The 12,183-nt window shown below is 52.4% G+C and overlaps 1 protein-coding gene across 3 annotated transcripts in view; it reads left to right on the forward strand.

Moving 5' to 3' along the window:
• The first annotated feature begins 503 nt into the window (after positions 1-503).
• The window catches only part of RCAN1 (regulator of calcineurin 1), a 100,170-nt gene continuing 88,490 nt past the window's right edge, over positions 504-12,183 (forward strand). Inside the window, exons 1-2 of one of the 3 annotated variants that reach the window (XM_042954787.1) lie at positions 504-744; positions 1,171-1,317. In XM_042954787.1, coding sequence (XP_042810721.1) covers positions 736-744; positions 1,171-1,317 — 156 coding nt within the window. In that variant the 5' untranslated portion in view covers positions 504-735. Of the gene's footprint in view, positions 783-897; positions 1,318-12,183 lie in introns of those variants that run through there. The other 2 variants (XM_042954790.1, XM_042954786.1) reach the window with 2 other exon arrangements.

Below are 12,183 nucleotides of genomic sequence, written 5' to 3' on the forward strand. Positions count from 1 at the left end.
AACGTCCGTAAGATTGTCACAATGGCCACCCGGTCTAATTTCACACCTTCCAAAGAACTCTACACTTGAACAGAGTTACCAAGTATTGGGCCCTTACTGGATTCTTACCAGTAAGAATGACTTCATTTTACAGATGAGGAAACTAAAATTCAGCTTACTCGTCCAAGCAATTAACAGCAAAGCTGATATTCAGACCCAAGTTTTGACTGTACCACGTGGTCTTTCACGGTGAAAAAAAAATCTACCTATTTTGCAGGGGGAAAAAGAGAGTCTTAGTTGAGAATTCGTGCTTTCCCTCTATAAACTCCCCAAAGGTAGGGCGCAATGTTTTGCTTCTTTCATTATCTTCTCTTGTGCGTAGCACAAAGGGGTAACTCAAAAATTTACTTCTGATTACATAAACTTTGAACAATGATATTATGACTAATAAGCTGAAATATAACAGTAAGGTATTGTCGTCATGGTCTAGTTCAATCCTTACTGCGACTATACGTGATAATATACGGTAAGCATCTAACCACTTGCCAATGCCCTCGGAGCCACAGCCACAACTGAATCTCGCTTAAATCCCCCAAAGTTGGCCTTTGTGCCTCAAAGCGTCACCGCCTGGGAACCAGAGAAGCGCTGCCTCTCCAGCTACCATCCCGGCGCCCAAGACGCAGCCTTGCGCCTTTCAGGTGACACCAGGCGGCTGCAAAGCGGCACTGGTTGACGAGGCCCGTGCCCCTAACCAGCATGGCCACCGTAAGGCTTCGGGGTGAGGGCGGCCGAATGAGGATCACGTGAGGAGAATCCCGTTCCTTTATTGGCTTTCCCTCCTGGGAGGGCGGGATACAATCACCCAGCGGGGGGCCGGTCTTAAAGGGCCCCGCGGCTGTGTCCTTCCCGAGCTCCGCCCCCGGGGCTGGGCGGGGCCGGCGCGCGGAGGCCGCGTCCGGGGGAGCCGTGGTGACCGCCGCCGGCTGAGACGAGAGCCCGAGGGGGTTAACCGCCGGGTCGGCGCGCGGGAGAGCGCGAGGGGCGCGCGCACGAGCCCGGCTCAGCCGACGGGAGCGCGCGGGCTCGGGCGCGGGGATGGAGGACGCCGTGGCCGGGCCCCGGCTCCGGGCGGCGGCCGAGGCGGCCGAGGCGCGAGCGCAGCCGGGGGTGACGCTGCGGCCCTTCGCGCAGTTCTCGGGGGCGGCCGAGGCCGACGAGGGCGGCGGCGACTGGAGCTTCATCGACTGCGAGATGGAAGAGGTGGACCTGCAGGACCTGCCCAGCGCCACCATCGCCTGCCACCTGGACCCGCGCGTGTTCGTGGACGGCCTGTGCCGGGTGAGGGCCGGGCCGGGCGGGCCGTCGGGTGGAGGGCGGACACTTGTTGCCCGGAGGAGGCGGCGCGGGTCGCGGCGCCCAGGTCCCGGCCGGCCCGGGGCAGCCTCTCCAGCCCGGGCCACCGGCGGGGCCGGGAGGCGACCCTCGGGGACGTGGCGATGCCCCCGGCCGCCCTGCCGCGGTCCACTCACGGCCCGGTGGGGCGGGGGCGCGCTCCCGGAGGGTCCCGGGTCCCTGAGCACCTGCCGGGCCGCGCGCGCACCCCGCAGGGGGGCTTTCAGCGCCTCGCCTTTGACGGTGGCCGGTCACCACCTCGCAGACAAGCTCCTGCCCCCGGGTGTCCACTCGGGTGGGGAGAGTAGGGGTTGGGGGGAGTGAAGTAAGAGACAATCTCGGGATGAATTAGCACCCGGCGTGTCCGGGAGCTCGCAGGGCCACCCCGGGGCATGTAAGGTAGCTCGGGCGGCACTTACTCCTTTGGGGAAGGGGCTCCCCTCATTCACCGGGAGGAGGAAACAGACGTGGAGCGGCGACGTGACTCACTGTTCATAAATAGGACAGCGTCTCTGCATTCTCAATCTGCACTCTTGGAAGAAAAACCAATGTTTGGGTGAGGATCTGTGGTTGCTCATTATCCTGTGGCTGGCCAGTTTCGGTCGAATGGTGTTGAGGGGAAGGGACCCATTCTCTAGGCCTTTAGAACAGTCGGGAATCTTGCTCTCTGAAGGGGTGACTTGCCACCATTGGGACACGCTATACATGGGGAGTTGATTTTTTTTTTTTAATCCACCCAGTTTAGAAATTTAGGAGGGTGAGGGGGCAGGTATGAGTAATCAATGGTGGTGGCAGGGAGGAGGAATCTATTTCCAATCTACAATTAGTGTGCAGAATAGGATTTGGACAACGCAGGCGTTGCAGAATAAAGCCTGTCTCTAAGAGATATGTCTCAGGAGGAGAGCAGCCGTCAAAAAAAGCGATGCTTTCCATGCTTGGCTCTGGGTCTGCGTATACTGTCTATGAACTTGTAGTAGGAGGCTGTTGCCAAGAGGTACGCACTGGGGAGGTGAGAATGGTGTGCTGGAGTCCCAATGATTTGTAATTTATGTGCCCATCCACTTTCAGAAAGGATTCACAAGGGCCGTGTGCTTAGGCAACTTCCTGTGCGTGCTTTCTAAAGCAACAGTTGTCGTAAGTGCGGGGTCCCGCTCGTCTTACTCTCAAACCTTGTCTCTTCCCGCAGCCAAGGTCTAACTAGCATTTCAGGTCTCTTTCCCCGGGGGTCCGAGGCTGTCCTTCTGATGGAGCCAGGTCAGGTCATGTGAGACTGCGTTTATTTGCTTGGGTGTCTAGCAATTCGTAGTTTTCCAGTTTTCCCAGTTAAGTGTGGGGGACATTCCTGAGATCGCTTTGTATGAAATTTGGTCCGCTTTGCCAGCTATTCGTTTATAACAAATGTTGGCAACTCTGCTTGGGCCAGGCGCTATTCTGGGCTCTGAGGGCACAGCAGTGAATGGAACAGCAAGTCTGCCTTTCGGGGCTGACCTTTTTGTGGGCGGCAACAGACAGTGAACAAATATTGAGTCTGTCACGAGGCGACAGTGCTATAGGAAAAAGTAGGAAGGAGGAGATAGGGGAGGAGGGAGTGGAGGTCTGGGAGGGGAGGGAGATTGATGTTTTAGTAATGACGATCGGGGAAGGGCTTACTAAGGAGGGGATATTTTGAACAGGCAGTGGGCTACCGTTCATTCCTTCATTTATTCTTTTGCGGTTTATCGAGTGCTTACTACGTTCCAGGCACTGTTTTGGGCCCAGTGAGTAGAGGAGCGAACACAGTGAGCTTCCTGCTGATGTTCTAGTGGTTGAAGGGGGGGGGGGGTTAGGTAACAGAGGAATATAAGGGAACAAGGTCATTTCAGATAGTATGAAGTGCAATGGAGAAAGTAACATAGGATTGTAGGCTAGAGAGCCACCCAGGGGAGGATGGGGGCTGAGTCAGAATCAGTCCTCACGGGAGCACTGTGGTGGTTGAAGGGGTTTTAGTAAAGAACTGATTAATCGCAGCAGGACTAAGAGAGTCCCCGGGGGGGGGGGGGGGGGTGGTATCGAGGGGAGGAAGTGGCATTGCTAGAGCCTGGGGAGAGCAGCGGCCCGGCAGGAGAGGCAGATGTGAAGGGATGGGATTGAGATGCTGTGGCAGGGACTGGCAGGGAGGAAATACCCCCCGCTTGCCCTGGCTTTCTGATCTCCTTGGCTGAAGCCAGCTGGCAGCCAGGAGGCAGGGGGGCCCCGAACAATACAGTCCCATAGGTGGGCTCAGCCTTCCAGAGCCCGGAGAAGGGGAGAGAGGGCAGAGAAGGGCCCTGGGGACGGTGCAGGCAAAGAGGACGTGCAGAGAGGAGTCAGCACGGGGCCACTTTAGATGGAGTGGCCCTGGAAGGTGTCTCTGCACAGCTCGGACTGGGCTGGCAGGAGGAAGCTCCCGGTGCAGATCTCGCGTGGCTGGCCTCCAGGCAGAGGGAACAGCCAATACAGAAGTTCCGAGGCAGTGGTGAGCTGAGTGAATTCAGAAGGCGCAAAGGGGCCCTTGTGGCCGAGTGGGAGATGGTAGGGGGAGACTGAGGTTCGACACAGCCGGGGGGGAATGGTTCCATGAGGGGCCTTGGTGGCCATGGGAGGGATTCAGATGTTATTCTAACAGCCAAGCCGAGTGAAGAAGGTCTCTTGGACAAGGAGAGTGGGGGGGGGGGGGGGGGGGTCAAGAGAGGAAGCAAGGAGACCCCCTAGGCGGCTCTTGCCTTTCCTTGTCCCAGGGAGCTTTGGAAGTGTTTGGACTCCGATGGGGTGTTGGAGATGGACCAAAGGACAGAGACTCTATTTGAGTCTGTCAGAATGGGGGTGGGGGAGCTTTATGAGCTTTGGTTGTGCATCCATAGGGTCCTGTAAGATGTCAAACAATTGGCAAATACGCAAAATTCACTGGGCTAGTCAGAGGCTCGGAGGGCAAGTAGTTCTGGCAACCGAGGCGGTGAGAGCAGAAATCCCCGTGTGGCGTTTGGTGAGCCTTCCAGTAAAAAGGGATTTCTCCTTTAGCTAAAACCATCCCTCTAGGTGGGAAGGTGTGGCCTCTGACAGCCTTATTAGTTTAAAGGCTTTTCTCTCTCCCAGCCGGGCCAGATCACCCAAAGGTGGTGTAATGAATATGTCCTTCTCCATCAGGTCAGTGTGGTCTGACCCCTAGTGGGCATGCCGCTAACTGCATTGCTGACAGAAGTCGCAGGGCCAGCAGGGGGTAGGGTGTCTGGTGGTCCCCTCTCATTCAACAGCCTCTTAGAAGGCCACCTGGATGAGTGATGGTGGCTTAGCTTGTTAGGGGACGCTAGAACAAAATGCCACAGACTGAGTGGCTTATAAGTAACAGACATGGGGGGCCTGGGTGCCTCAGTCAGTTAAGCGTCCGACTTCAGCTCAGGTCACGATCTCGCAGTTCAGGAGTTCGAGCCCCGCGTCGGCCTCTGTGCTGACAACTCAGCCTGGAGCCTCTTCAGATTCTGTGTCTCCGTCTTTCTCTGCCGCTCCCCCATTCGCAGCCTGTCTCTCTCTCTCTCTCTCTCTCAAAAATAAAATAAACATAAAAAATTAAAAAATGAAATAAAATAAATAAACAACAGACATTTATTCCTCACCATCCCAGAGGCCAGCACGGGTGACAGCCCTCTTCTGGAATGCAGACTTCTCGCTGTGTCCTGAAGCCATGGCAGGGATGGGGAGCTGGGGCAGGGGGCTCTTTCATAAGGGCACTGGTCCCAGCCAGAGGGCTCCATCCTTGACCTAAATACCCCCCTAAAGTCCTCATCTGCTAATACCATCACCTTCAGGGGTTAAGATGTCGGCATGCAAAACTGGGGGGACCACAAACACCCAGACCATGGCAGATGGTGGGAAGGAAAAGGGCTGTGCCGGACTGTTCACCCAGGCTCGTATTATTCTCTTAGTCCCGAAAGAAAGAAATCGACCTGAGGCACCAATTCATTTGGGAATGTATATCAGAGGTCATTTTCTAGCCCTGACAGTTAGGTCTGATAGGTGGAATTTGTTTCTATTAGCTGGGTCATCATCGATGCTGTAAATAACTTATAATGAACATGTTCATTAAATGCTTATCTAACACCTAACTGAAGCTGTATGGTCATTAATTTCAAGTAATATTACTAGAGATTTGCACCATTACAAATGAATGAAGACTTTTATGAAAATAAAATTAGTTCCTGTTGTACAAATATTAATGTAGCATATCCCATTACCGTCCTCTTTCTGCAAGACTGTTTTTGCTTTACTGAGAAAGCAAAGCAGCACTTTGAAGCAGTAATTAGAGGTGCTTTGGCTTGTCGGCAGTGGTCCACTGGTTCCCTAGAATAAAAGCTAACTAGAAACTTAGAGGAGTTCTCAAAAAATGCTCTGTGAGTTTCCCAGCAGCAAATATAGTTCCATACGGTAATAGAAACGAATACCGCTTTATCTGTTGTCTGCAAGATGAATGCATATTTGATTCTTTTTAATGTTTATTGATTTTTGAGGGGGGGGGAGGGGCCGAGGAGGGGGTGTGGGGAAACAGAGGATCCAAAGCGGGCTCTGTGCTGACAGCAGCATACAGCCCGAAGTGAGGCTTGTACTCGTGAATCAGGAGATCCTGACCTGAGCCAAAGTCGGATGCCCGACCACCTGAGCCACCCAGGCACCCCTGTGTATTAGGTTGCTAGCGCTTTGCCCAAAGGCTAAGTCAGAACATACTGATCATCAAAAAAATGACTCTTCTCTAGTGAATAAACTCACCTTCCTTAAAACAGATGCCCACTTAAGATCTGTGATACAGACATGACTTTCTTTTAATAACAGGAAATATTCCGAGAGCCCTAAAAGGAGTTTGAGTGGTGGCTTTGATTTCTGTCTATCAGAGACGACTGATCGCACCTTAGCTACATACACGAGAGTCCCTGGGGAGCTCTAAAATCGTCCAGACCCGGGCCGCCCTGACCAGCTGCAGTCTCAGGGACTGGGAACCGCCTGGAAAGAATTGCCCAGGGAAGCTCCCCCAGGTGATTCTAATGGGGAGTCCAGGTTGGGGACCGTTGTCCTACCTGGAAGGGGTTTTGCCTGACCGGAGGCGTTGTTGGGCCATGAAAAGATCCTTGAGTAATTGGCCGCTGGGTTCCATTTTGAGCCAGATCCGTGCCTCGATTGCCTCATGTCTAAACTAGAAGTCAGGCTCGTGGTCTGACGCCTCCCTTCTCTGAGTGGTGTCTGACCTCGTAGCTGGAAAGCAGGGTGATTGGCTGTCTGCCCTAGAGCCCTAGCCTTTGGGAGGTGACGCGCGGGATCGGGGTGTGTGCTTTAACCTGGGGTTGCCTCCCTTCGCCTCCGTGCGCCTCCCTTTCCGCGGCTGCTCAGTCTCCAGACGTCACATGCTGGACTTGTCTTCCCAGAACCGATTTTTGTAGACAGGATACCATTCAATAGGAATTGGATGATGGAGATGGTTTTAGTGTCTGTGTCCGGGGTAGCACGGCTGATGCTACTTGGGGGCTGACTTCTGCTCCCAAGACTGTGGGCCCTTGGCTGTGTTTCTGCCTCTTCCTGTTACAAGTCAGTCTGTGGCAGCGTGTCGTGAGATGCGACATTCCAGCTGGACAGCGGCAGTCGGCTTCCTCTGCAGTGTCAAATCCAGGCATTCTCAGGCCATTTTTAGCCTCACCCGAGTGTCGGAGGCATGTGGTTTCTCAAACTTGAACCGTGTGTAAACCGGCCCCGACACCCACCCCCAAAGAGTAGAGTGACAGTAAACCAATATGGTATGGTTTAATTTCTTTGGAAATGTTCAGCATGTTCTATGTTAAAAACAAAACAAAAAAAAAGCCCACAAAAACCCCAACCGTGTGTTTCATCCGTGCAAAGTTTATTTTAGAATTTATTCACTATATCCCTAATTTTAGAATTTCTGACTCTTACATGAATCAAATGATTTTTTATATCCGTGAGGTTCCTTGGGCCCCTCCCCGTCACCCGTCGTGGGAGCAAGCGTGTGGGTCGCTTTCAGCTCTGTCCCCTACCACCGGGCACTCAGCAGCGGTAGCATCCGCTGTCACTGCCCTGCAGCCGGGACTTTCCGGCCCCCAAGACAGTCCCCAAAGGGAACAAAACACAAACCGGCCTCGTGAGAGGACAGAGTGGCTAAAGCAGAAGCTGCTGGCGTCTGATTCCTGTGTCCATATTTCAGGTTGTGTTCGTCGCCTCTTGACTTTTGAAAAAGGTCCTCAGACAGTCCAGCCCACGCTTGTCATCCCCGCCGCCTGAGGGGACCCGTTTGCCGGGCTGCATGACTGCATCACTCCTGGGGGGCAGCAGCCAGCTGTGCACACACAGCAGCGTCGCACATCAGTGTGCGCATTGAGGGTGGCAGCGGAGATAGGCCCGCGGCCCACATTTTCGGTGCCGATCGTCAGGACCCCTTTCAAGGGCTGGGGGGGCGAATGCCAGTCATTTGAAATACAATTCGGCTGTGACAGCAAACTTTTTTCTTTTTTCTTTTCTTTTCTTTTTTTTTTTAATGTTTATTTATTTTTGAGAGAGAGCGTGAGCGGGGGAGGGGCAGAGAGAGAGGGAGACGCAGAATCCGAAGCAGTCTCCAGGCTCCGAGCCGTCAGCTCAGAGCCCGACGCGGGGCTCGAACTCACGAACCGCGAGATCATGACCTGAGCCGAAGTCGGACGCTCAACCGACTGAGCCACCCAGGCGCCCCTACTTATGTTTTTTTAATGTCAAAAGATTTGATGGGGTTTAATATGCTCCCCTCCCCACTGAAGTGTGCGCGAGAAGAGACAGTGCCGCCCACTAGCAGAGGGCACAGGTCTGAAGCAAACCTTCACCACGCGGGTCCACAGTGGGAGTCTGAGGATGCTGTTTCTCCCACCGTGCCTTAGTTTCCCCACCTGTAAAGTGGGGGTGGTGACAGTACGTGTTACGATGTACATAAAATGCTTATCACTGACTAGGACGGAGTAAACATAACCACCTGCGTTGGTGTATCAGTTATCTACAGCTGTGCGACAAACCGACTCAAAACATGGTCGTTTCTTTAGAGAGAGTTGGGGAGGGGCAGAGAGAGGGAGAGAGAGAGAATCCCAAGCAGGCTCCTCGGTGTCAGCACCGAGCCCGACGTGAGGCTCGAACCCACGAACCGTGACCTTGACCTGAGCCGAAAGCAAGAGTCCGACGCTTCACCCACCGAGCCGCCCAGGCGCCCCAAGACCTAGCGCTTGAAAACAATACATTTCATTAACCCACGGTTTCTGAGGGTCAGGATTCCAGGGACGGCTTTGCTTGGCGCCTCTCCCTCCAGGTCGGCCTCCTCCGAAGGCCACGCAGAAGGAGTGTCTGCTTCCAGGCTCCCTCACGTGGTTGGCCGCAGGATTGCCTTTCTGGGGGGCTCCTGGGCTGAGGGCCTCACCTCCTTGGTGGCTGTTGGCCAGAGGCCTCCCCGGTCTCCTTGCCACGTGGGCGTCTCCACAGGGCACCTCCCGGCCTGGCAGCTGGCTTCCCTCGAGCGAGCGAGGAAGGGCACGTGACAGGCAGGGGATCCGCAGTCCTAACCTCAGAGCGGAAGGAACCCCGCCACTTTTGCTCTGCTCTGTGGGTGAGAAGTGAGGCCGTGCCAGGGGCAGGGGGCGCCCACCAGGGCAGGACTCCCGGGAGGTGGAGGTCCCTGGGCCATCTCAGGCTGCCTGCCGCGGGAGCTCGTCTGTTAGGACACTGTTTTCTTTGTAAACTCTTCTGACTTCTTGGAGCAGCTAACCCTCAAGTGCTTATGAAGGTTTTTTCTAATCTGTTTTGTTTTGTTTTTTTTTTTAAGCTTCAACCCTATAAAAGTCCTTTTCTCCACAGTTTTAGGTGGCACCACTGAACATAAAATACCCCATTGATAGGATTATAGCTCGGTTATTAGGTTTCTGCAGTATCAAAAGCTGTTAGCCACTCCGTTTCTGAAAGGAGAGCTCGGGAAACTGGACCCATTGACGTTGGGAAGGGTCAGGACAGTATTTTTCCTTTCGGTGCTAATTTCAGCAGATGTGGGGTGAAACTCCTGTGTTAGTCCTAATCAACGCCATAGGAACAAGTATTTGAGGCTGGCCTGAATTCAGATTTAAAAAATGAAAGTGTCGGTTAGTTCAGATAGCCGAGTTTGGATTTGTTTTCACTCAACGTAACAGTAGCGTGTTTTCCTTCCCCCCTTTATATTTTTTTGTTAAACTTCCTGCTTTATTTTATTTATTTACTAAGTTTATTTCTGAGAGAGAGAGAGAGAGGGAGGGAGGGAGAGAGAGAGAGAGAGAGAGAGAGAGGGAGAGTGTGTGTGTGTGTGTGTGTGTGTGTGTGTGTGTGTGTGAGAGAGCTGGGGAGGGGCAGGGGGAGAGAGAGAATCCCATCCCATGCAGGCTCCACGTGGTCAGCGCAGAGCCCAACACAGGGCTCAAACTCACGAACTATAAGATCATGACCTGAGCCGAAATCACACGCAAGGGGCAGGGGGCTTAACGGATCAGGAGTCAGATGCTTAACTGACTGAGCCACCCAGGCGCCTCTCTGCTTTATTTTAAAGATGATAAAGTAGTTCCCATTCATTACGGTGAAGTTTTTTTATGTGTAATATATTTCTTTTCATCTTCTTATAAGAACTCTGCACAATAGGTGCAATAACATCCCCATTGCACAGATGTGGAGACTGAGGCCAGCAGAGGCCAAGTAGCCTGTCCTAGGTCGCATAGCCAGGAAGTGCTGGTCCTCTGATTCAAGCCTCGTTTTGGCAACCTCCAGAGCTTGAGCCCTCGTCATCTTACAGAGTACAGCTCTGCACATGAATTTTTCATGTCTTTCACATCTTATTGAAACCCCAGGGCTGCTCGGTGAAGAAAGTATTTTTATCCACAGGAAACGGAGGTTCAGATGAGTTACAGCTCTGTTACTCCTTCAGCCATTTATTTATACTTAACGGTGTATCTGAGTGCTCTTGGTATATCAGTGACAGCCATAGTGATGTTCTTGTGTTCAAGCAGAAGGCAGGGCCTGGGCGCTGGAGCCAGAAAGACCTGGATTTGAACCTTGGCTCCATCACTTCATTCATTCATTCATTCGTTCGTCTGTTCATTCATTCATTCGTTCATCCATTCATTCAACAAACGTTTACTGGATGCCTATTCTGAGCACTGTGCTGGTTTCAGAACCAGTCCTGGGACCCCAGGTGAGTCTCCCACCCACCCTAAAGCCCTGCCTCCTTGGTTGCAGAATGAAGACAGTCATCCCCACCCCACGGTCATGGTGACATCAGCATGAGGGGGCGCAGCCCTAGACAGCCTTTGGTGAGTGACAGACACCAACCATCCCCACCTTCGTGGGGCTCACAGGTTAGCAGCAAAGACGCAGAATTAACTTTTGATTCCTGTGTGTTATGGTCAGTTGGTCAACGTAACCAAAGCACTTAGTAGATCCATAAAAAACCACATGTCGTTGGGCAAGTTATTTAACCAAACCTCAGTCGCTTCCTCTATAAAGTGAGCAGGTTGAATTGGATAATGTCTGTGAGGCCATTTCTGGCTCTCGAAACGATATGGGTGGCTTTACACTCTTACATCAGTGGCACATGGTTAGAACAGGGCCCATTTGCCCTTTGCTCCCCAGCACGCCCACATGTTAAAATCAGACTTTTCCAAGCAGGAAGTTGCTCAAGAAGGGAATTTCTCTAGTGTGAATGTAGTTTTCCATCCGGCTCTCCCACCTGTAGGGGAGGCAGAACCTGACCTCTACTCATCCTGGGTTTTCGGCTGCGGCTCTTTAACAAAAAGACAGATTAATAAGAGAAAAAACAGACCGTTATTACTGGGTGCCGTGCATGTCACAAGGGAGAAGCCTCAGCGGAATGGAACTCGGCTTATCAATCCTCTTGAACAAAGAACGACATACTTGCAGAGGAACGACAGGGTGGAGAAAAGCCATTTCAGGCTTCCAAGGGCAGCCGACTGTGGAAAGGTAAAGATGTGGGAGGAGTAAGGTTCCTTTGGTGTCTTCTCTGGGCTGATAAAGAGTCTGGAGTTGTCTCCAGTAAAAGGAGACTTTACATGCTGCCTTTAGGCAGAAAAAGAGGGAGGAGATAGAACTTTATTGCCTTCAGCTCAAAATAACTTTCATGTCAAAGAGGGATACTTGGGGGGGTGACATATTCTGCTTCCTTCACACCCATACTCGAGTCCTACACTGGTCAGTGAGAGGCCTGTCTGCCGGTTTGTAGCTGCAGAGGACGTGAATTTCAGTCACTTAGAAATTTACATGGGGCTGATGTGAAAGAAACCTGTGTCAGAGGGCGTTTAACTGACCGCTGCATTGATTCTGTCCATTCAGCATTGGAGGGTCTGCCAAAGAGAGCCTCACAGGGCCGGACCACTTATGTGAAATGTTTGTTCTTACAGTCTCTTGCTTACTTGGGACTTTTCCAAATCTCCTGATGGCTATTACTTATTGACAGGTGACAATATGTCCCATTTGCACGTCTGATTTATGCCCGTCGTCCCGGGAAAGTTATCAGTCGTACCCCTTTGACTCTTAAGTTTGGATGATAAAGTACAATTAATGATAGCACCCTGTTTATGAAGCACCATTTGTTCCAAATATTTTATGCACATCATTTATTTTTTTTTAAGTTTATTTGTTTATTTTGAGAGAGAGATAGGGAGAGAGAGAGGATCCCAAGAAGGCTCCACACTATCAGTGCAGAGCCCGACGTGGGGCTCGAGCTCACAAACCGTGAGATCATGACCTGAGCCC

This window comes from Panthera leo, chromosome C2 (genome assembly GCF_018350215.1).
Source record: "Panthera leo isolate Ple1 chromosome C2, P.leo_Ple1_pat1.1, whole genome shotgun sequence".
Classification (NCBI taxonomy): Eukaryota; Metazoa; Chordata; class Mammalia; order Carnivora; family Felidae; genus Panthera; species Panthera leo.